Source organism: Xenopus laevis, chromosome 2L (assembly GCF_017654675.1).
Source record: "Xenopus laevis strain J_2021 chromosome 2L, Xenopus_laevis_v10.1, whole genome shotgun sequence".
NCBI classification, from domain to species: Eukaryota; Metazoa; Chordata; class Amphibia; order Anura; family Pipidae; genus Xenopus; species Xenopus laevis.
This window is the reverse complement of record NC_054373.1, coordinates 849,184-875,730: the sequence shown is the minus strand read 5'-3', so window position 1 is coordinate 875,730 and position 26,547 is coordinate 849,184. Positions and strand designations below refer to the sequence as shown.

At 40.2% G+C, this 26,547-nt stretch overlaps 1 protein-coding gene across 1 annotated transcript; it reads right to left on the bottom strand.

Annotated features, from left to right (window-relative positions):
- Positions 1-478: 478 nt before the first annotated feature.
- LOC108707784 (E3 ubiquitin-protein ligase TRIM7) lies at positions 479-26,373 on the bottom strand. Its single transcript, XM_018245763.2, has 2 exons — positions 25,502-26,373; positions 479-2,325 (listed from the first exon to the last, which is right to left on the bottom strand). Exons 1-2 carry the CDS (start codon positions 26,262-26,264, stop codon positions 1,649-1,651), a joined length of 1,440 nt encoding a protein of 479 aa, XP_018101252.2. The 5' UTR covers positions 26,265-26,373; the 3' UTR covers positions 479-1,648.
- Positions 26,374-26,547: the final 174 nt, after the last annotated feature.

Genomic DNA, 26,547 nt, shown 5'->3' with positions numbered 1-26,547 from the left:
TATGTCACTATGTTACTATGTCACTATGTTACTATGTTACTATGTCACTATGTTACTATGTCACTATGTCACTATGTCACTATGTTACTATGTTACTATGTTACTATGTTACTATGGCGTGCTCCAGCATGGGGGTCCACAATTGTAAAACTTCTACATTGGGGAACTTCCACTTATGTGTTAAGAAATTGCTATCTTGGGTTTTGCCATTATTTTATGTTTTATATGTATGCATTACACACTGTGCAATGGGGTTGGTATTGATTGAGTCAGTTTCCCACAAAGCTTGCACTCTATGTTACACACAAAGCTGAATTAAAATATCAAAGGGTTTCCTGTAGCTCAGTCTGTATATGTGAAACCATCAATAAGAATCAGCTCTCACCAACAGAAACCAATGTAAAAGTTACATGTCACTTGGCAGCCACTCCAGACCAGGTTTGAACAACAAGATTAGTGTAGACAACACTGAGCTGAGTAAACTTCAAAAGCTTTTATTGTACATAGGGTTGTTTTATATCTTGGACAATAATGCAGCAACATTTGCTACATACAATGTACAATTTACACTAGACCATCTCTTGGCATCCCCTATGTACTACAAGCAGATTTCCACAATACCATAAAAAGAACAACATTTTACAAAATCACTTGAAACATTTTATCAAATTGAATACCCCATATAATAAATCTTTCAGTCCAAAAATGATGTGTTTAATCCAAAAGCATCTGAAAAAGATTATTTTAAAGATTATATCAAACATTATTGTAAAAACACAAGTTAAAATCTAAATTACCAGAAGATTTTGTGACGTTTATATTCCCTGTTCAAGCCAGATGGTGAAAGAGTGCACAACAAATGTATTCACCTTTATTCACCTATTCATTATCTATCCCCTTCATGATATCAACACAATGTCAGGTCACAGCTTGGTTTATTTTGGCAGATTTGTTCTCTCTCAAGTATCCGCTCTTTGACCATCTATGACGTCTGCCCCGTGTTCTGTAACTCCCATGGGTTCTTGATAAGAGGACCTTTATGTGAATGGTAAATTACCTTCCCTCGCTGGCAGTTACAATAACAATTACATGTTAAACAGGGGAACGTTCCATTCTTTACTGGCTTCGCTGTCCTCTATTATTTTCCCCTAAATCTGATCTAACTAAAGGGGAGCACACAGTTTTGTGCCATTTATATGACATAACAGTAGGCCGCCTAAAAAAGTTTCTAAACGGGAATTTAGGTTGTAACTTATTAGAATGAGCCAAAAGATGAGCCAGAGGGAAGCCATGATGGACCTGCAGGAGAGAAAGTGACCTCCATATTTCCCTTCATTCTGTTACATTGATAATAACAATAATGTAAACTGCATAGTTAATCATTAACTGTATATACTGTAAAAGTTGTTTTAGTTTAAATAATCATTTCATTGTAATAATTGCTTGATTACTCAATATATTCACTTTAACATACATCTTGATGTGGAATCTTTGTCTTTTTTTTCTCAGAAGATCCATAACTCTAGTGAGTTATATTTTGATGCCATTGATTACATAAAAACTTTTTCATTTTCTTCATTCCATAACTCGTCACAAGGCAAGGGGCAGCTGTGGGAATGGATTTCCGAGCTGGGCAGAGGGCAATGTCCTAACTAATGATTCTCAGCCGGGCACTGCCCCCCCATACACAGAATGCAGCATGGAGGGGCTCAGTGAATGTGACAGTGAAGGTGTATAAGTGTCTGATTGGCTCACTCAGCTCATAAAAGGACAGACGTCCGGCCTCATAGTCCAATGAGATCCTGATTCTCCTGCAGGAAGGGACGTGGGGTAACTCTGCCTCTCTACTGTCATGTATCACTATATAATTATTATTCCATCTGCACAAACCCCAGGACTTGTTATTATTTCCAATGAAGGACTGATCCCCTCTCCTCTCTATACTGGGATAGGTCACCCCTACCCCCCAGTCCCCTGATTCACTGCCCTCCACTTCCCAGTAATGTTGTCCTGAGTGGAAAATCCTGCTGCTCAAACCCTGAGGTTGATTCCGAAATCTCTCTGGGGATTGTGGATAACCCCATGGTCCATGCGAGTATGAAGCAGATTTCCTGTTCCATGGTACAAATACATGATTCCCAGCCGTGTTTATATCCAGTATCAGGTCTGTAGCCTCCTGCCCATAGATCCTTCCCTTTACCCCAGTCCCAATGGCAGCTAAGCCTGTGAGTAATGTCTCTGAGATCAGATCCACATCCAGATCCCCTACAGCAGGGACCTTTATATCATGTCTCTCTCTGCCCCCCTCATTATCTGCAGCTCCATGTGATTCCCGTTCCTGTAGGACAGTGAGTGGATCTGCCATGTTGCACAGCTCCTCAATGTGACGGATCTTCCTGGACAGCTCGTCCTTCTTTATTTCCAGCTGCTCCATCAGATCAGTGAGTGTGAGTGAGAGCTTCTCTTTCTGGCTGGAGATGTCACTCAGGAGTTGCTTCTCTAGGGCTTCCAGCTGTTCCCTGATGTCTCTAAACAGGGCAGTGACTCTCTCTGTCTCACCGGCTGCTTTTTCTGCCACTTCTCTCCTGCGCTCCTGCAGTCTCTGGGCTCCTCTCTCAGTCTTCTCACTCTCTGGCCTCAGTTTCTCCAGAACTTTCCTCAGTTTCACTTTCTTCTTCTCAGAGAGCTCACTCAGCAGCTTTACCCTGTGGCCCCTGTGCTCTCCGGCCAGACAGCAGGACACACAGACACAGACACCATCCTCACAGCAGTAATACTCCAGGTACTTGTGGTGAGAGGAGCATTTTCTGTTCCAAGAGGTCCCAGTCCCATCCTGCTCAGGGTGAGTAGAAAGGAATTGCTCTGCTATGTTCCTCAGTGTCAGGTTCCTTTGCAGTTCAGGTTTTCTCCTGTAAGTTCTTCTACATTCAGGGCAGGACGGATCTTCCTCTATACTCTCCTGCCAGTCCCATGTTTTCTCAATACAGATCAGGCAGTAGTTGTGGCCACATGGCAGTATTACCGGATCAGTATAAATGTCCCGGCAGATGGAGCAGGTCAGCTCAGCTCTCAGATCAGCAGCCGCCATCACTGAAAGAGAGAGAAAAGAAATGAAACAGTTCATGTATCTCAGACACCAGTTATAACCCTCCCCTCTCTGATACACAAGGTGCAGTGAGTCTATGACTTGAACTTTTGACTCTGTAATCGCCCACATTCTATCTGTAAATTAACTATATCCATCCTAATAAAGTCCCACACACACAGAGACTTCCTAAAGGGCAAAACATTGAGCTCTGCAAATTACGTGTGCGGAAAGGCAATTGACAAGACAAAAGTGACTCCTGAACAAGAGCACATGTGGATTATGGTGCTTGAATATGGGATTCAAAGTTTAATGATTCACTTACCACAGACTTGTAACCCTTTCGACACCCTGTTGTCTGTGTTACACTCCATGTGTGGCGCTTACCTGATGACACGGGACAAACCTGAGCCACTCCGCAGTGGTATTGGGAGAGACTGGGTACCTGGTACTTACTAGTACAGTGCCTCCACCTAGTGGGATCCGGGAATGACCTATGGTTGGCCCCACTAGGAATACAGTAATAACACACACACTATTGGTTAAACTAAATAACAGTTTATATAAAATAAATGGGCAACTAATACATGCAGCACTCCTAACCGGTGGCAATAGGGCCTCACTAACTAACTTGCTAGGACAATCTGTCTAGCTAACTAAGAAAAACGGTAAAGTCCTTTAATGTTCTTTATTACACAGCCTGTTTATTATCTTCAGCGCTCTTTAGGGTACTGTCCCTTTAACCAGGATACTCACAAATCCTCTTTGGATACTTTAGAGTCTCTTCAGGTGAGTCCAGCACAGTCAGTCATACAGTGAGACTAGCAGCCCCTTTGGATGCTCAGATAGGAATCTCCTGCTGGTTGTTCCTCCAGTCTATATTCCTCTCACACTCTCTGTCTCTCCAGGCACAGTATGTGGCTTCCCTGTGCCAGTCTGATCCAAATGAATGTGGTGCAGCCTCTCAGCTCTCTGGTCCCACCAGCAGCTCTATTGCTTCTCTCTATGCCAGGCTCTCTTCTTTTGCCAGTCTCTGTGACTTCCTTTTCCTGCCAGACACTCCTTAGCTGCTGTGTCACTTCCTGTTGCACTGAATAGCTGGTTGCTAGGTACCAGCTTACAGCACATAGACAAAGGCTCTCTGCCCTTACAGGGATAAGTGCAATGATTTTGCACGGATTCCCTACATTCTCCCCCTGCTTGAATGGGCAACGTCCTCGCTTGCCCTTCCTGACCCTTCTTATTTTCCCTAACCTCTGAGGGAGAATCACAGGGGAAAACTTTCTTATTAACTACCCTGACATGTCCCCTGCCTGAAGGCTTGCGCTTTCCCAGGCCCAGGCTCTCATGGTTATCGGAGGAGCCAGAGTACTCGGAGACCATCCTCGTGCCACAGGACTTCTCTTCAGGAATATCCACTTCACATGGGAAGGATGTCTCATATCCATCATAAGATTCTTGATTCAGGAGCGGGAAGTATGACCGTACCAACCACAGGTGTAACACTTCACCTGGCTACGTCTCTTAACTCCTGATAAGTGGGTTCTTTCTTTCCTCTATAGAAAGATCTCAACATCACGGCAGTGGGGTCCATAGACAAAGCCCCTTGGAATAACTGTTTCAGTCTCATGGAATCAACACGATCAGTAGCAATGATCTTTCTGCAAACAAGTAACTTTAACATCTGCTGCAGTCTCTTTAAATACTCAGACAGACTCTCTTTGTCTTTCTGCATGCAAGACTGAAACTTGTACAGCATCTCAATTTTATCTTCCACTGGTCCATAGGTATCTTCCAACAGTTCTATTAACTTCTCAGGACCATCTTGCGTGTTCACCTCTCTATGTAGCTTAATGAGGTCCAGTGCAGGCCCTCGCAAACTCTCTTAGATCTTGCGACACAAAGCAGGTGCAGACCCAGGCCAATCAGCAACAGTGGTCAAAGCAGAATCTCTCCAGACCTCAAAGGTCTCTTCACCCGAGGGAGTGGTTTCCACACCTGAAAATATTTTCAGTCTCTTATAATTGCCATTGTATGCCAGCTGTCTCAAATTCTCAACGACTTGTGCTTATACTTCCACAAGCTGGGCTGCTTCAACGACATCACTTACGGGTGGGATCCTCCCCGCAAAATTCAAACTCTCACATGAAGACTTAAATTATGAGGGTAGACTGTCAAGGTTGGGGTTGTTTTCTCTGGAAAAAAGGCGTTTGCGAGGGGACATGATTACACTTTACAAGTACATTAGAGGACATTATAGACAAATAGCAGGGGACCTTTTTACCCATAAAGAGAATCACGTACCAGAGGCCTCCCCTTCAGACTAGAGGAAAAGAAGTTTTATTTAAAGGAACAGAGTAGGGGGTTCTTCACAGTCAGGACAGTGAGGTTGTGGAATGCACTGCCGGGTGATGTTGTGATGGCTGATTCAGTTAATGCCTTTAAGAATGGCTTGGATGATTTTTTGGACAGACATAATATCAAAGGCTATTGTGATACTAAACTCTATAGTTAGTATAGGTATATAGAATTTTAATTAAAAGTAGGGAGGGGTGTGTGTATGGATGCTGGGTTTTCATTTGGAGGGGTTGAACTTGATGGACTTTGTCTTTTTTCAACCCAATTTAACTATGTAACTAACTATGTAACTATGATGCAGTGTATTTTAACTTTTTCGTCACTTCAAACAGTCTTTTAGTCACTGGGCTGTGACCAGCAGCAGGTACTGGTAGCACACCAGTGCAAGGGGAATTAGGATCCTCCAAATCAGCTTCCACTTCATCCTCACTGTCACTAAGTTCCTTCTCCTCTGGAGGATAATTTGCCAGTAACAGTCCTCTTCTGCTTCAACACCACATGCACAGGTCTCTCGGTTAATTTCGGCAGGACTATCCACAAGAACATTTAACCAGACACCGTCTGGGTCTCGTCGTGAACCTACCACTCTAGGCCAGTAAATAGATCCATCAGCATCTAGGGTCTTCTAAATAACTTCCTCTTTTGTTCTGGGTATCATCGGACCTACTACAGCAGTCTTTTTCGGGTTCAGGCCCAAACTCTTGCACCACTCCAACACACTCTGAGGACTCTCAGCAGATCACGCCATCTTGTCTCACTTCCTTCGTGACCAGGTCCCAGCCGTAATCTCAGCAGTTCCTCCAAAATGTAACCCTTTCGACACCCTGTTGTCTGTGTTACACTCCACGTGTGGCGCTTACCTGATGACACGGGACAAACCTGAGCCACTCCGCAGTGGTATTGGGAGAGACTGGGTACCTGGTACTTACTAGTACAGTGCCTCCACCTAGTGGGATCCGGGAATGACCTATGGTTGGCCCCACTAGGAATACAGTAATAACACACACACTATTGGTTAAACTAAATAACAGTTTATATAAAATAAATGGGCAACTAATACATGCAGCACTCCTAACCGGTGGCAATAGGGCCTCACTAACTAACTTGCTAGGACAATCTGTCTAGCTAACTAAGAAAAACGGTAAAGTCCTTTAATGTTCTTTATTACACAGCCTGTTTATTATCTTCAGCGCTCTTTAGGGTACTGTCCCTTTAACCAGGATACTCACAAATCCTCTTTGGATACTTTAGAGTCTCTTCAGGTGAGTCCAGCACAGTCAGACATACAGTGAGATTACCGGCCCCTTTGGATGCTCAGATAGGAATCTCCTGCTGGTTGTTCCTCCAGTCTGGATTCCTCTCACACTCTCTGTCTCTCCAGGCACAGTATGTGGCTTCCCTGTGCCAGTCTGATCCAAATGAATGTGGTGCAGCCTTTCAGCTCTCTGGTCCCACCAGCAGCTCTCTGGCTTCCTTCTCTGTCCACCATGTGACTCTCTATGCCAGGCTTTCTTCTTTTGCCAGTCTCTGTGACTTCCTCTTCCTGCCTGCCACTCACTAGCTGCTGTGTCACTTCCTGTTGCACTGAATAGCTGGTTGCTAGGTAACAGCTTACAGCACATAGACACAGGCTCTCTGCCCTTACAGGGATAAGTGCAATGATTTTGCTTGGATTCCCTACAGACTGTTGTAGAGTTTTGATTACTTGCAGAGAAACCAGAATCTGTGGATCAGAAACCAACTAGAATATCCCCCCGGGAATCAGAAATGTGTAGGAATATTATGGTCCTACAATGATTCAGTACTGGACCCTGGTCTTGTTGTGCTCATTCAGTTACTCAGGTGCCACCAGGTTTTACTGCAAAAGAATCCAGAGACATTCACTGGGGTTAGTGAAGGAGCTGAACATAAAATGTAGGGAAGGAACCAGTAAGGACAGGACTAAGAGTAGCCAGATGGACCCGATTAGAACTGAATAAACAACTGCAGAACAAATGTGAGATAGACTCAAGAACAAGAAAGAAGACAAGGTCTAAACCAGATGATAAATAATAGTGACTCAAGTTGACTTTACCTATAACACACAGTGAGTAAGGTCAGAATTGGGGGTTATACAAGTACAGGATCATATTTCAATTTTGGTATCTAAGTATCTGTGCCCAGAGTGGCAACTTTAGAGGGCGACCACTGGGAGATTGTGAGCCAATCCCACAGCAGAGTTGAACCCTATGGAGACTGGAGATATAGAGATATAATACTTAAAAGCCATGAATATCTAGTAAATTATATCCTTATAAACGGTGAGTTCTGATGTCATCAGTTATAAACAGTGAGTTCTGATGTCATTTCTGTCACATGACTCACTAAAACTTGTGTATTATAATAAATAAAGTACCCCCAGTTGTAAAATATGAGGATATTAGAAGTTACCTCGGAGTTCCATGACCTGTCTAAAAACACTCAGCCTTCGGCCTCGTACTTTTATATGGTCATGAAACTCCTCGGTAACTTATAATATCCTTATATTTTACAAGAGGAGGTACTTTATTCACTATATAAATGGGACTGAATATAAAATCTTATATAATTGAATTGTCCCAAGTCTCAGTCAGTATTTAGCAGAAGGAAATGAAAAGTGGTGCCAGTGTTGGGCTATTAACCTGCAGCCCTTCAGTTGGGTCACACTCACATGTTTCAGGTTAAGTTTGTGCTACAAATGTGCAGAAATGGTTAAATAGGCAGTAATATAATAAGTAATATAACCCTTCCCTAGAGATATGAGCTGTTATCAGAAGTGATCTTAGTGCAAAGAACATTTGGATCAAAGTTCACTTTCTGCTTAAATGAAATGTTACAGTTGCACCTGATGAGCCACTGCTTGGTGCCTGACTGGAACATGGAATAGAAACTGATTAAACCCCTATATAATGACACGTGGGGTTTGTTGAGCAACGACTTTTTCTTGCAGCACATCACGTAATTATCAGTGCAGGGTGAATGCATATCTCTATCTGCTTCCAAGCCCATTGTATCATCCAGACTGTGTAGGGAAGAAGCCCACCACAAAGCCTTTATCTCATTTTATTTGCAGACATTTCAAGCACAAGCTTTTAGGGACCAACCCCCTTCCTCACAAAACCATTTAAGTACGATACAAAGCATGTGATGCTAACATATGATTATTTATCCCTTTCCCAGTCAATATAAAGTCCCATGTGGTCAATAGAATTGAAACAGTCCAAATTCATAGCTGTCCAACTTCATTATATGTAAAATGACAACAATAAATATAAAGTCTCACTATTAAAATCACCAGTACAAAAGTATCCACCAATAAATACAATGTATATGAGTTATAAAAACATATTGGACTGAAGCTTTCATTTAATCCTTGAGGGGAAAGGGAATCCAATGTTTTAATCCATTTTCCTCTCTCCTAATTAGTTGTTGGCTAAGGTTACGAGCCCTGGGTAAATGAACTTGTTCTAATATTGCCCATCTCACTTGAGCTGCTGTATGTTTTGTATAATAAACATGTTTAGCTACGACCAGCTCAGTTATATATTTCTTTGTGTCCTCATGTTTCAGCTTTCCTTTTTCTGGATTGTAATTACGTATATTGCTCTTATGTTCATTTAACCTCCTGGTGGTCCGTACCACATAGGAGAGGCCACAAGGACACTTTATCCAGTAAATTATCCCAGAGCTATTACAAGTGAAATGTCCATTTATCTCAATCGTTGTACCTTTAGTGGGGTCAACTAGAGTTTCACCATGTATTATACCAGTGCATTGGCCACATTTACCACAATTAAAGGTGCCCTTTCTCAGGGGTGCCAATAACCCACTGTTTTTATCCTTTTGTAAAACTTTCGAGACACCATCTGATTTTAACATGCCTCTACGAAAACAAAGGGGCATCTCTGAATATATTGCCAACTTCTGTATCCACTTGTGATATTCTCCAATCCCTTAATATAATTCTCTTTATATTTGGAGTTAAAGTACCAGATATTGAAATAAATGCAACTCTATCCGATCTTAATTTCACCTTCTTTTCTTTCCTGATTAACAAATCATTAAGTTTTATACTCTTAAAATGCTGTTTTATTTGATTAAGATGCCCTTCATTATATCCACGCTGAACACATTTTTTTAATAATCCCATCAGCCTCAAAATCATAAATATCATCATTTAAAGTGATTCTTGTTACTCTACTTAACTGACTGTGGGGAAGGCTCTTTAATACTCCTGGGGGATGACAACTACTGGGCAGTAAAGTAGTATTACAATCCGTGGGTTTATAATGCATTGTAGTTACTAAAGCATTATCCTTAAAGGGGTTGTTCACCTTCCAAACACTTTTTTCAATTTAGTTGTTTTTAGATTGTTCCCTAGAAATAATGACTTTTTCCAATTATTTTCCATTATTTATTTTTAACGTTTTTTCCAAAATCTAAGTTTAAAGTTGAATGTTCCTGTCTCTGGTGTTTGAGTCTGACAGCTCAGTAATTCAGGTGCAGATTCTGAACTGTTACAATTTTGCAACATTGAGTTGATCCATTTCTCAGCAGCATCTCTGGAGTATTAGTAACTATTGTATCAAGTCTAACAGCTGCCTGTAATGAAACCCAGAGATTCTGCTCAGCAGGGACAAAGATAAGAAATGTATCAACTAAATGTATCAATTTAGAACAGTTTACAGGATCGGCGACCCCCCCTCCCAGAGCTGCTTCAGAAGGAGAGAAATGACACTTTATACTTCAATATTAGAAAAACCGTCACACATAGAAAATAGAAAGTCATTGGAAAAAGTCATTATTTCTGGTGATCTATCTGATAACAACTAGTTGTTTGAAGGTGAACAACCCCTTTAATCCTTACGTAAATATCCAAAAAGGCCAATTCTAAATCAGATTGATGAAAAGTAAAATTAATAGTGATAGCAGACGAGCTGCTGCCTAGGGAGATGGTCAGACAGGGGCATTAGGCTGAGAGGATCTATTCTATGTAACTGGCCTCCAGTATGTGGGCTCTGGATTCACTAAACTTGTTCACAAAGGAACTTTGGGTAACGTGTAACATGCTTTTTGCCTGATTCTGAGCTTTGAGATGGAGCCAGCACTTCAGAATGGACCTGCTTTGAGACAGGTATTGTTTTTACTCTTCCCATTGTATTTAACCATGACCTAGCTATTCTCATGTCTGACACTAGGTATCAGCAAGAATGTCATGAAGTTAAGTGTTGATTGTCAGGCCTGGATTTGTGGTGAGGCCACAAAGGTCTGGGTCTAGGGTGGCAAAAAATTAGGAGTACAGCTCTGGTGCAGGTGAGCATGCGCTCGTGGGGAACAAGCCACTTGGATGAGCGGTGAAACATTTTCAAGAAAAACTCTAAATGTCCAGTTGCCTTTGACTTAATTCTACTAAGTACTGTATATCATGATCTGGATAAATCAGAATCTTTCCTCATTAACATGGAACATCTTTACACTAATATGACAAATAAGTCGCAGACACCAAAATGTCGCGGAGGCAAAGAAAATATGTCTATTGACTTTAATGCATTTGGACAAAAAAGTTGCAGAGACAAAAAAAGTTGCCACAAGAATAAAACTCCCATTGACTTTAATGCATTTGGAGCGAAAATTTTTTTAAAAAAATGTGAAAGCTGCTTTTTCTGCCACTTCTCTCCTGCACTCCTGCAGTCTCTGGGCTCCTCTCTCAGTCTCCTCTCTCTCTGGCCTCAGTTTCTCCACAACTTTCCTCAGTTTCTCTTTCTTCTTCTCAGAGGCCTCACTCAGCAGCTCCACCCTGTGGCCCCTGTTCCAGGAGTTGGATAAAGCTGAGTCTTTTCACAAAAGGCCAATCAATAGGCGCCTGTTAAATGGACTGAGGCTGGTGAGGTGTCATTGCCATAAATACAGATTCACTTATGTGCTAATTTATTTGCCATTCATGAATTGGCTGTTAAAACTTTATTCTGTTATAATAAATGCTGCAGCGACCTCCCTCCACTCAAGCTCTGGTGTCTTGTCTCATGTACAGTATGTCTCTTTATTGCATGTACAGTATATTTCTTTATTACATGTACAGTATGTCTCTTTATTACATGTACAGTATGTCTCTTTATTACATGTACAGTATATCTCTTTATTACATGTACAGTATGTCTATTGCATGTACAGTATATTTCTTTATTACATGTACAGTATATTTCTTTATTACATGTACAGTATGTCTCTTTATTACATGTACAGTATGTCTCTTTATTACATGTACAGTATGTCTCTTTATTACATGTACAGTATGTCTCCTTATTGCATATACAGTATATATCTTTATTACATGTACAGTATGTCTCTTTATTGCATGTACAGTATGTCTCTTTATTACATGTACAGTATGTCTCCTTATTGCATATACAGTATATATCTTTATTACATGTACAGTATGTCTCTTTATTACATGTACAGTATGTCTCTTTATTACATGTACAGTATGTCTCTTTATTACATGTACAGTATGTCTCTTTATTGCATGTACAGTATATTTCTTTATTACATGTACAGTATGTCTCTTTATTACATGTACAGTATGTCTCTTTATTGCATGTACAGTATATTTCTTTATTGCATGTACAGTATATTTCTTTATTACATGTACAGTATGTCTCTTTATTACATGTACAGTATGTCTCTTTATTACATGTACAGTATATCTCTTTATTACATGTACAGTATGTCTATTGCATGTACAGTATATTTCTTTATTACATGTACAGTATGTCTCTTTATTACATGTACAGTATGTCTCTTTATTACATGTACAGTATATCTCTTTATTACATGTACAGTATGTCTATTGCATGTACAGTATATTTCTTTATTACATGTACAGTATGTCTCTTTATTGCATTTACAGTATATTTCTTTATTACATGTACAGTATATTTCTTTATTACATGTACAGTATGTCTCTTTATTGCATATACAGTATGTCTCTTTATTACATGTACAGTATGTCTCTTTATTACATGTACAGTATGTCTCTTTATTACATGTACAGTATGTCTCTTTATTACATGTACAGTATGTCTCTTTATTACATGTACAGTATATCTCTCCCCTGTACATCATACAGCTTCACCAGAAATCACCTCCCTAGTATACTCACCCTCAGGGCAACAATACAACTAATAAAAAAGTGATAAAACTTTTCTAATCTGGAGAATAAAAATGGAAAGTCATAAACTTAAAAACTAAAATTATCGCAATATACTGTATATTTATATTTTTCTGTTTATTATTATTTATTATAATGCTTGTCCTCCCTGAGAGTACTTTTCTATACATTAAAATTGTATACATACACCCCCTCTGTAACTGTTGCAACAAATGGTCTATAATTACTAACCTTTGCTCTATGTGTTAAATGTTTATTGTATTGCATTGTGCATTCCTGTATCTCCCAGGTAATTAACCCCTACTGTGAGGCAAATATACATGTACATAATATAGTGAATAATGTACCCTACTGTCATTTATAAAGATATTATTATTCACTGAGGAGTTATGTGACCATATAAAGACATAAGGCTGCAGGCTGAGTATTGTAATACTGGTCACATAACTCCAAGGTGACTACTAATATCAATATAAATTACAGTAGGGGGTACATTATGCATTATAATCTACAGTATTTGTGTTCAGTGTCTTACTTCCTTTGCTATATGTTCTATATGCTCTATCTGCTATTACATGACACTTTTAAGGCTGTTTTGCTTTTGATTAAATTTGTTGCTTTTTTGGGGCAAATGCTCTCTCTATCTTATAAACTGCACTTACTGATGTAGGAACATGCTGTTTATTAGGATTTCCCATAGGTAAATGACCAAACTATAGATTATATACATGTAATACACAAAAGCCATGAATATCTTGTAAATTATATCCTTATAAACGGTCACTAGTGATGTCATCAGTTATAAACAGTGAGTTCTGATGTCATTTCTGTCACATGACTCACTGAAACTTGTGTATTATAATAAATAAAGTTCCCCCAGTTGCAAAATATGAGGATATTAGAAGTGACCTCGGAGTTCCATGACCTGTATAAAAACACTCGGCCTTTAGCCTAGTACTTTTATATGGTCATGAAACGCCTTATACTTATAATATCCTTATATTTTACAAGAGGGGGTGCTTTATTCACTATATAAATAGACACACAGTCACACACACACATATCAAGGGTCCAATTGCAAATTCTAATTTTGAATTGTCAAATTTGAATTTTCGAGGTTTTTTTTTGTGAATTTCAACTACGGAATAGTCAAAATTTGATATAAGTTTTTAAAAAAATTAAAATTAAATTTTTTGAAATTCATCATGCACTGGCCCTTTAAGAATTTGACTATTCATACAAGTTTAAAAAAATTCAAATTTTTAACACATTTTGATTGGTCTTTTTTAACTTGAATTTTGAGTTCATGAGAGTTTATTTTATTTTTACAAAATCCCAATGAACTCTAAATTCGACCCTTGATAAATGTGCCGCTAAATAACAGGCTGGTGATTGGTGAAACAATTGAAACAAACAAATCAACAAGAAAGGCCCACATATTTTTATTAACTATTATTTTGGAGAAAGGTTTGTATATTTAACTACTATGGTTTAATTTTTTAAAAAACTTTTCAGTTCTAGGTGCTAAATAGCAAAGTTTGGGTGCTATTGTGCTTACAGCAATTTGCTACAAGCTGCTTTACTTTGCAGTTTTCTCTCAATTTTAGGTTGGTGGGGATTCAGTTGAGGTGGGTGGGGATTCTGTTTGAGGTGGGCGGGATTTCAGTTGAGGTGGGTGGGGTTTCAGTTGAGGTGGGTGGGGATTCCGTAGAGGTGGGTGGGATTTGATTAGTTGCTTCTGAACAGACAGTATAAATAGAAGCCCTGGGACTCCAATTGAGCTTATTAGTTAGTGCAGGGACCCCCAACCAGTCTCTCTGTAGGAACATGTTGCTCATTGACCCAATTGATGTTGTTCCCAGTAGCCTCAAAGCAAGAGCTTTTGAATTCCAGGCTTGGAGGCAAGTTTTAAAGCACAAAGACAATGTGCGCTACTAAATAGAGCCTCCTGCAGGCTTCCAATCCACATGGTGCTACCAAATAATCAATCACAGCTTTTTTATGCATAAGGAACCAGAGCTTTAATATGTTCCTATGGCTTTAAATCCCTATACTTCCTTATCTCCCTAGTTTCTGGGCAGATGCCCATGTTTCTAGTTACTCATTTACATATTACTACTGGCCTATGACCACTTCCTGTCACACTGTAACATAGTCCCTGGTTAGGGGTGGTCCTTCCTGTTTGGCTTCTGGTTGGTGACCCAGCTGGATGTGTTCCAGGGAGTCTGGGTACAAAAAGGCCCAGTAAATCTGTTCTGCCCTAGAGGAACCAGCACATGTACTGATAAGTCGGGGAGCAGGGACCCCGGGAATGAGGCTCAGCCAGTGATAGGTTAACTCAGTGATCCCCAACCAGTAGCTCGTGAGCAACATGTTGCTCTCCAACCCCTTGGATGTTGCTCTCAGTGGCCTCAAAGCAGGGGCTTATTTTTGAATTCCAGGCTTGAAGGCAAGTTTTTGTTGCTTAAAACTCAGATGTAATGCCAACCAGTGTCTCCTGTAGGCAGTCAGTCCACATAGGGGCTACCAATAGCCAATCACAGCCCTTATTTGGCACCACCTAGGAACATTTTCCATGCTTGTGTTGCTCCCCAACTCTTTTTAAATCTGAATAATGCGCAAAAGTGAAAAAGGTTGGGGACCCCTGGGTTAACTCTTTCATATTACTCACTAGAGGAGCTAGATAAAGGGTTAAATAGCATGAGCAGCCTGTGCTCCAACAAGGACTGTAGCAAGGTGTATTTCTCCTCTAGACTATAAGATTGTCTACAGTGAAGAAGCCACAGTGGATAGGCAATCAGACTTTAGATTTATTCTCACTGATTACTCCACTGTATGGGACCCAGACCACCTTTGAGGTATTTCTTCCTGGAGGTGTATCTTACTCATTGACCACATCCACATGGCGCCACATTGTGGCTGTCCTTGTATTCTGTCATCTTATCTGAAATTGCCTATGAGTATAACCCTGCAGATCATTTGTCTCTGACAAATAAACTTGTTCTGTTTGCTTCTGCAGGAACCTCCTGGCATCCTTTATTTTACTTTTATGTAAATTTCCACTATACCTATACTGCGTTACTTCCACTTAGGGACACAAGTGTTAGAGTCCAGTGTAACCCATACTCTATAGCTTTAGCTGAAGGTCGAATATAGCCCAAAATAGAGTTACATGTGCTTGTGTTGCTTCCCAACTCCTTTTACATTTCATAGTGGCTCACTAATAAAAAAAAAGGTTGGGGATTCCTGTTCTAGTGCTCAGCTGCTCTTTAAGTGACTTCTCTTTGAATGGGGTCTCTGTAAGTGGAGTTACAAACACAGGAGTTTTAAACAAACAAAAGGGGGTTTGTTCCTATTTTTTGAAGTGTAACTGGGATAATGAGTGCTAGTAAGACTGAAGGTCTGACCCAGTGCACAGTCTGCCATATGTATGTCGATTTGGAACAAGAGATCCACAATACTTACCACTGTGGTGGTTGTGAGCAAATTGCCACTTTGGAGGCTCACGTTAGAGTCACTAGAGCAACAAATTGTGGTCAATTGACATTAAAAGGAGTCTCTTGGTCACTGAGCAGGACCTACTGGGGTCAGATAGTTTGGGGGGAACAGAACAGCAGCAGAATGAGGAGTCAGTTAGCTAGAAAATCTAGTGTGGGCAAAAGGAAAAGGGAGGCTGCTCCGGGGGTGATACATCCCAATAGATTCACCAGATTGTGTGAAGAAGATGTGAGTGTGAACTCTGGATTGTCAGTTCTAGATGAGGCCGATCTCTCTGCCAGCTGGGAGACCAGTTTCTCTTGTGGTAGTAGTAGTAGTTGTAGTAGTAGTAGTAGTAGTAGTAGTTGTAATAGTAGGGGAGACCAAACATGAAAAAAATATGTTTTGTAAAAAAAATAATATATATATATATAGTTAAGAAGGGCTGCACTCTCAGGACTTAAAAATGAGATAATGTTTTATTAACAAAAGACTAACGTTTTGGCCTTTTTCAAAGTAACAACAGACAATGAAAAATGCATTAAATACCCATGATGGCGGGAAAAGTTAATTGGCTGACATGTCATCCTTGTCATCATCACAATGCATCCAATAGCGTAACTCAAAATACATCAATACTAAACATTAAGAAATACTAAGAAATACAGATAATCATACCACTGTTAAAACACCCCTTGTTTACGAGAGGAGGAAACTTTTGTTAATCTCACAATCTCACAACTATTTAAATGTATGAAAATAGTAGGAAATACTGGTAATGTTACAAAGTAACAAATATGAGTTTAGGTAGAAGGTCTGGTTTCATGCTCTTTCCATAGCGGTAGATAAAATACTTTCTATATTGTATTGCAGCGTGATCAGTGCAGAGCTCTAAACAGGACCACATAATCAAATAGCTATTGTTGCTTAGTACCTCCCCCTTAGCAACCTAACCATTAATGTTATTATTGACCAAAAAATAATGTGTGATTATATTGACCGGTGCATCACCCCACACGGGGTTACAGAGACATCCCAAGATAGACATATAATATATCTGTGTAAAGAGACATATATTTCCCTCAAACTATTAACCCCAAATGTGTCAGTTGATACCTGTTCCTATATCATGACATTAAGGCATAGCAGCATAATGTTATACAGTCATGAAATGCCCAATTCAACACTATCAATGTATACAAAATTATCAAAAAGTTTTACAAAAAAAAAGTACATTACACGCAGAGACTGTGAGATACTCAAAAGTCATACAAAGGAGCAGTAGGTACTGATCCAAAATGCAGGGTATGAGGAGCTGTATTAGTAATGTGAAAAATTCAAATATCTCTCACTACATGGATCCCTTTTATGCTAGTTACACAACAATGTTATACTATACTGAGACAGTTGTACAAATGTTCCAACCCCACTGCATCAGAATAATAATTATATATAAACATAATAATTTAGTTTGAAAAAAGACACATCTAGCCTTTTGGCCTAAGTAAAACCTGTCTAACTTGTAGCTGATACAAAGGAAAGAGAACAACCCCTTCTAAAGCTTCTCCAATTTGCTTCAAAAAATTTCTCCAAGATGCAATTGGACCATTTTCTGGATTAATTTTGGAGTTTTAACCCTGTATTTTCTGTATACCCCCCCACCCATAAAGCAGGATGGCACTGTAGAATTCCATGTATAAATACCCCTAAGAATTATAGTGGAATGGCAACTTCATTTATAAATACCCCCAGAATTCATGGCAGGGTGGCACCATGGCAATTCCATGTATAAAACCCCCAGAATTCATAGTAGGATGGCACATGCACAATTCCATGTATAAATATCCCCAGAATTGATAGTAGGATGGCAAAGGTGCAATCCCATATATAAATGCCCCCAGATTTCATAGTAGGATGGCACAGTGCAATTCCATGTATAAATACCCCACAGAACCCATAGCAGCAGGATGGCAAAGGGATGCCATGCGCTATAATCAAAGAATTTAATAGTTCCCCCTACTCACTTGCAAGTTCTTTGCCCCAGGAATACTGAATATCGGCGCCTATAGAATGCACTCACCCAACGTTCCCTTGGTTTCCGGTGGAACCGTGATGGCTTCATCTCTGTAGATTAGATAGAAAGGGATCCCGAATTATGCCCCTCTATGGCCAATGCTCCTCCAGCAGCAGCACCCGTGAGTAACACACAGCACCTGCTCAATGATCGGCTGTTCATACTTTCTGCACTTCAGCTCCCCCAAGAGAAGCCCCTGCAAGTGCTGGCACTACTAATGGGGGCCCAATTGGATGCAGCACGCCACAAGCGACATCACGCTGCGCACCATCATCAATGTGCCACAAGCGACGTCATGAATCGCACCATCAGCACGCCACCAACAAAGTTATGCATCGTGCCACCGCAGATTAAGGACATTGCCTGGTACATGGTGGGCCCTATAAAGGGTACAGGAGCCCAGGCCGCACCTCGCCACTGCGGGGCTCACAGACACCACCTCAAAAAAAATTTGTAAAAAAAATATATATATATTTGTAAAAAACAACCTTCCAAACCGGGGACGACAATTCTGGGGGGGGGCTACGGACCCTGTGGCCTCCCGGTTCCGATGCCTATGGTATATTCTGTGTATCTAGTGCAACAAATGACAATGGTTCTTAATACTGTGGCTAATACTAATAATAAGGTGCCTTTGTAACTAGCAACAAATGTAACTCTAGATTCACTTTTTATTTGTCCCAAAACTTTCTCGTTTTCTTCTTGCATTAGCTCAATAGGGAATACAATCTCCCCTGTAACTCCTTACAATCCCCCTTACGCTCATCAACTGACTTCATGGTACAGACTTTACAATACATTCAGGATAATAACTGGTGTTTTATAATAACATATCCTTGTCTATAGCATTTCTATAAAAAGTTTAACCCACTAAGCCATCAAGAATTGATACCTGTGTCATATCCACTTGCAACCTACATTTTATATAGAGGTTACAGATACTGAGGTCTTTCTGGAACATCTTCAGAGACTCTATGTTGCCCTCCAGAGAACGAAAAAATCATTTATACACCTTCACAATATATATATTTAAAAGAAGAGTAACATAAAAAAATAAAAGTGTTGTAAAGTAATACAAATATAATGGAGCGTTGACTTGCACTGGTAAAGCTGTTGTGTTTGCTTCAGAAACTCTACTATAGTTTATATAAACAAGCTGTTGGGTAACCATGGGGGCAGCCATTCAAGCACAGGATACACAGTAGATAACAGATAAGTACTACTATAGTTTATATAAACAAGCTGCTGTGTAGCCATGGGGGCAGCCATTCAAGCACAGGATACACAGTAGATAACAGATAAGTACTACTATAGTTTATATAAACAAGCTGCTTTGTAGCCATGGAGGCAGCCATTCCAGCACAGGATACACAGTAGATAACAGATAGGTACGACTATAGTTTATATAAACAAGCTGCTGTGTAGCCATGGGGGCAGCCATTGAAGCACAGGATACACAGTAGATAACAGATAAGTACTACTATAGTTTATATAAACAAGCTGCTTTGTAGCCATGGAGGCAGCCATTCCAGCACAGGATACACAGTAGATAACAGATAGGTACTACTATAGTTTATATAAACAAGCTGCTGTGTAGCCATGGGGGCAGCCATTCAAGCACAGGATACACAGTAGATAACAGATAAGTACTACTATAGTTTATATAAACAAGCTGCTGTGTAGCCATGGGGGCAGCCATTCAAGCACAGGATACACAGTAGATAACAGATAAGTACTACTATAGTTTATATAAACAAGCTGCTGTGTAGCCATGGGGGCAGCCATTCAAGCACAGGATACACAGTAGATAACAGATAAGTACTACTATAGTTTATATAAACAAGCTGCTGTGTAGCCATGGGGGCAGCCATTCAAGCACAGGATACACAGTAGATAACAGATAGGTACGACTATAGTTTATATAAACAAGCTGCTGTGTAGCCATGGGGGCAGCCATTGAAGCACAGGATACACAGTAGATAACAGATAAGTACTACTATAGTTTATATAAACAAGCTGCTGTGTAGCCATGGGGACAGCCATTCAAATGAGAAAAGGCTCAGGATACACAGCAGCTTGTTTATTTAGAGGTCCGTTTACTAATGCGCGGTAAATTTGACGATACGTTTCCGCCATAATATTTGAAGCGACTAAGTTTACTAAACAGCAATGCGCTCAGAAGTCATTGTGATCACTTTTGGTAACTACATTGATGAACCAGCTTACGTTAGTGGTATTTTTAGCGAGTTGCGGATTTTCTGGTGACAAATTAAGTTTGCGAATATTTATGCGATAAAATAGTCTTGTTTTATGTGGTTTATTATGGCATGATTCATGGCCAGATACGTATCTTCAAAACTGCTAAACTTTATAGATATTATAAACATCGCAGAAAACAGATTTCACCCAATCAATGAATGCATCATATAAATCCACATTTCAATACATCCAGTCACAAGACTTACCCCTGCCAATAGAATCAAATAAATAAAATTCATAAACAAGTTTAACCAATCAATCTGTGTGCATCATATAATCATATAAATGTAGTTTAATCTAAGATGATGAAGCCTTTGGTCCCTCCTAGCCATAATAAATTGTCTTTCAGATGAAAAAGTTGCTGTAGCAGTGGACAAAAGAATAATCCAAAACATTATTGAATATCCTGTCACTTCTCTCTTCTCCTGTCAGGAATGGCAACAGGAACAGAATGATGGGTAAAACAAGGTGTTATGGGATATTTCCTGTCCCCTTTAGAATTTTCTGTCGAAAAAATAAATTACCGCCACCAGTAGCTCCTCCCAGCAGACTGGAGGGAGCCGATCAGGGGAAAGAAGGTTCCATGTTAAGGAGGGAAGGGGGTGTTATAGGGAGAGTTGGGAACTTGTGGAATTCTCTCCCTGAATCAGTGGTACAGGCTGATATATTAGATTAACAAGGGGTTGGATGTTTTTTTTAGCAAGGGAGCGAATACGGGTTATTAAAGGGGAACTATCAAGAAAATGTAATATAAGCTTCATCATACCAAAATAAGAAATAATAAAAAATATAGATCATTTTGAATAATCAAGTTACTCTTCACTATCCCCCTCTCATATGTCTCTCTTCATTCTCTCTACATGCAGGAGTTGGGAGACTGATTTTGAATGACAGGTCAAATACAATCTTTCAGGGAGGCTGCTTTTGTGTAGAAGATGTATTAGAGCTCAGTCTATTAAAATCACCAGAAATCCTGTATCTCTACATGAAGGATTTATTTTGAAGGGACTAATCCATTTGTATCAGAAAGGAATTTTTTCAAATTGGAGAGGGTTCAGAAGGGTTTTTCGCCTTCCTCTGGATCAAATGGCAGTTAGGCAGGTTAAATATAGACTTAAGGTTGAACTTGATGGACATGTGTCTTTTTTCAACTTTACTTACTATGTTACTATGTTACTATGTTACTATGTTACTATGTTACTATGTTACTATGTTACTATGTTACTATAGTGTGGTCCAGCATGGGGGTTCACCATTGTAAAACTTCCACATCATGTGTGTAAGAAATTACTATCACACACTGTGCTTTGGAGATTGGTATTGATTGAGTCAGTTTCCCATGAAGCTTGCACTCTATGTTACACACAAAGCTGAATGAAAGTATCAAAGGGTTTCCTGTAGCTCAGTCTGTATATGTGAAACCATCAATAAGAATCAGCTCTCACCAACAGGCCAGGCTGAACAAGAAGATTACTGTAGACAACAATGAGAAGTTAAAAAGCTTTTATTGTACTTAGGGTTTTTTTTATATCTTGGACAATAATATATATGGTACATTTAGGGGCACATTTACTAAGCTCGAGTGAAGGATTCGAAGTAAAAAAAAAACTTTGACTTTCGAAGTTTTTTTTGGGGGTACTTCAACCATCGAATAGGCTACTTCGACCTTTGACTGCGACTTCGTTTCGACCGATTCGAACGATTCAAACTAAAAATCATTCGACTATTCGACCATTCAATAGTCGAAGTACTGTCTCTTAAAAAAAACTTTGACTACATACTTCGCCCCACCCATGACATCACAATAGGGGCAGGGGGAGGAGACTGACTAAGCTGATAAAGGGAATGGAAGGGATCAGTTATGGGGAAAGGCAAGTTGTGATTGGTTACATTGGAGAATAGACAGTTAAGGGGAAATTATCACTATATATAAATATATAAGGGGGATATGATCACTATATATAAATATATAAGGGGGATATGATCACTATATATATATGATGACTATGTATTGATATATAAGAGGATCATATAATAATCTCGCTGATGCTTTATTCGCCAGTAGCTTCTACCAGCAGACAGGAGGGAACCAATCTGATCAGAGGAAAGAAGGTTTCATTTTAAGGAGGCAACGGGTGTTACAGTGAGAGCTGTGAAGATGTGGAATTCTCTCCCTGAATCAGTGGTACAGGCTGATACATTAGATAGGTACAAGGAAGGGTCGGATGCTTTATTCACCAGTAGCTCCTCCCAGCAGACAGGAGGGAGCCAATGAGATTAGAGGAGGGAAAGGGGTGTTACAGGGAGAGCTGGGAAGTGAATCAGGGGTACAGGCTGATACATTAGATAGGTACAAGGAAGGGTCGGATGCTTTATTCACCAGTAGCTCCTCCCAGCAGACAGGAGGGAGCCAATGAGATTAGAGGAGGGAAAGGGGTGTTACAGGGAGAGCTGGGAAGTGAATCAGTGGTACAGGCTGATACATTAGATAGCTTTGAGAAAGGGATTAGATGGCTTATTTTCAAGGGAGAGAATATGGGGTTATTGAAAGGGAACTATTGTGAAAATGTAATATAAGCTTCATCATACCAAAATAAGAAATAATAAAAAATATAGATCATTTTGAATAATCAAGTTACTCTTCACTATCCCCCTCTCATATGTCTCTCTTCATTCTCTCTACATGCAGGAGTTGGGAGACTGATTTTGAATGACAGGTCAAATACAATCTTTCAGGGAGGCTGCTTTTGTGTAGAAGATGTATTAGAGCTCAGTCTATTAAAATCACCAGAAATCCTGTCTCTCTACATGCAGAATTTATTTCAAAGTCAGTTATTTTGTTAATTTTGTTTGTACTGGAATAATTTATTTACATAGGAAAGGAAGCCCCCTATAAGATATATTGGGTTTAGCTGTCAATGAGAATCTGACACCCAAATCAGAAAACAAAATGAGGAGAAACAGATGCTCAAATAGTGAAGATTAATCTGATTATTTCAGAAATTCTACAAAATTGGAGAGGGTTCTGAAGGGTTTTTCGCCTTCCTCTGGATCAACTTGCAGTTAGGCAGGATATATATAGACTGAGGGGCAAATTTACTTATGGTCGAATATTGAGGGTTAATTAACCCTCGATATTCGACTGTCGAAGTTAAATCCTTCGGCTTCGAATATCGAAGTCGAAGGATTTACCGCAATTCATTCGATCGACTGTTCGAACGAAAAATCGTTCGATCAAATGATTAAATCCTTCGAATCGTTTTTCTTCGACGAAAAAAAGATAGCAAAGCCTATGGGGACCTTCCCCATAGGCTAAAATTGACTTCGGTAGGTTTTAGGTGGCGAACTAGGGGGTCGAAGTTTTTTTTTAAAGAGACAGTACTTCGACTATCGAATGGTTGAATAGTCGAACGATTTTTAGTTTGAATCGTTCGATTCCAAGTCAAAGTCGTAGTCGAAGGTCGAAGTAGCCAATTCAATGGTCGAAGTAGCCAAAAAAAAACATTCGAAATTCAACGGTTTTTTTATTCTATTCCTTCACTCGAGCTAAGTAAATGTGCCCCCCAAGGTTGAACTTCATGGACGAGTGTCTTTTTCAACTATACTTACTACTTACTATGTTACTATGTTACTATGTTACTATGTTACTATGTTACTATGTTACTATGTTACTATGTTACTATGTTACTATGGCGTGGTCCAGCATGGGGGTTCACAATTGTAAAACTTTGACATCGTGTGTGTAAGAAATTGCTATCTTGGGTTTTGCCATTATTTTTGGTTATATATGTATGTATTACACACTGTGCATTGGGGATTGGTATTGATTACAGAGTCAGTTTCCCACGAAGCTTGCACTCTATGTTACACACAAAGCTGAATGAAAGTATCAAAGGGTTTCCTGTAGCTCAGTCTGTATATGTGAAACCATCAATAAGAATCAGCTCTCACCAACAGAAACCAATGTAAACGTTACATGTCACTTGGCAGCCACTCCAGACCAGGTTTGAACAACAAGATTAGTGTAGACAACACCGAGCTGAGTAAACTTCAAAAGCCTTTATTGTACATAGGGTTGTTTTATATCTTGGACAATAATGCAGCAACATTTGCTCAAGTACTGACTAATGAACACAATTTACACTATTGTACACAGCACAATCTCTTGGCACTATGTACTACAAGCAGATTTCCACAATACCATTAAAATAACAAAATGTTACAAATTCACTTGAAACATGTTATCAAATTGAATACCCCATATAATAAATCTTTCAGTCCATAAACAACATAAACATTATTACAATGAGCAACCAGATGAGACAGAGGGAAAACATGATGGACCCGAAGTTGTGTGTACTGCCCTCACATACCCAGAATGCAGCATGGAGGGGCTCAGTGAATGTGGCAGTGAAGGTGTGTAAGTGTCTGATTGGCTCACTCAGCTCATAAAAGGACAGACGTCCGGCCTCATAGTCCAATGAGATCCTGATTCTCCTGCAGGAAGGGACGTGGGGTAACTGAGTGGCTGTTCTGTCATGTATCACTATATAATTATTAACCAATCTGCACAAACACCAGGACTTGTTATTATTCCCAATCAAGGACTGATCCCCTCTCCTCTCTATACTGGGATAGGCCACCCCTACCCCCCAGTCCCCTGATTCACTGACCTCCACTTCCCAGTAATGTCGCCCTGAGTGGAAACTCCTGCTGCTCAAACCGGAAGACTGATACTGAAATATGCCTGGGAGTTGTGAGTAACGCCATGGTCCAGGCGAGTAGGAAGCAGATCTCCTGTCCCCTGATACAGATACAAGATTCCCAGCCGTGTTTATATCCAGTAACAGGTCTGTAGCCTCCTGCCCATAGATCCTTCCCTTTACCCCAGTCACAATGGCAGCTAAGCCTGTGAGTAATGTCTCTGAGATCAGATCCACATCCAGATCCCCTACATTAAAGACCCCCCATTCCCAAGCAGTAAAGATTGACAACAATGAATCATATGTTTCTCTGCCCCCCTCATAATCTGCCCCCTCAGTTCCACAAAATTCAGCTCCATGTGATTCCCGTTCCTGTAGGACAGTGAGTGGATCTGCCATGTTGCACAGCTCCTCAATGTGACGGATCTTCCTGGACAGCTCGTCCTTCTTTATTTCCAGCTGCTCCATCAGATCAGAGAATGTGAGTGAGAGCTTCTCTTTCTGGCTGGAGATGTCACTCAGGAGTTGCTTCTCTAGGGCTTCCAGCTGTTCCCTGATGTCTCTAAACAGGGCAGTGACTCTCTCTGTCTCACCGGCTGCTTTTTCTGGCACTTCTCTCCTGCGCTCCTGCAGTCTCTGGGCTCCTCTCTCAGTCTCCTCTCTCTCTGGCCTCAGTTTCTTCAGAACTTTCCTCAGTGTCTCTTTCTTCTTCTCAGAGGCCTCACTCAGCAGCTCCACCCTGTGGCCCCTGTGCTCTCCGGCCAGACAGCAGGACACACAGACACAGGCACCATCCTCACAGCAGTAATACTCCAGGTACTTGTGGTGTGAGGAGCATTTTCTGTTCCCAGAGGTCTCAGTCCCATCCTGCTCTGGGTCAGTAGAAAGGAATTGCTCTGCTATGTTCCTCAGCCTCAGGTTCCTTTGCATTTTAGGTTTTCTCCTGTAAATTCTTCTACATTCAGGACAGAAAATATCTTCCTTTATGCTCTTCTGCCAGTCCCATGTTTTCTCAAAGCAGATCAGGCAGTAGTTGTGGCCACATGGCAGTATTACAGGATCAGTATAAATGCTCAGGCAGATGGAGCAGGTCAGCTCAGCTCTCAGATCAGCAGCCGCCATCACTGAAAGGGAGAGAAAAGAAATGAAACTGACAGTTAATGTATCTCTGACACCAGTTATAACCCTCCCCTCCCTGATACACAAGGTGCAGTGAGTTTGTGACTTAACCTGTTAACTCTATAATTGCCCACATTCTGCTGCACCTTAACCATATCCACCCTAATTAACTCCCACACACACGGAGACTTCCTAGAGGGCAAAACATTCAGCTCTGCAAATTACGTGTGCGGAAAGGCAATTGACAAGACAAAAGTGACTCCTGGACAAGAGCACATGTGGATTA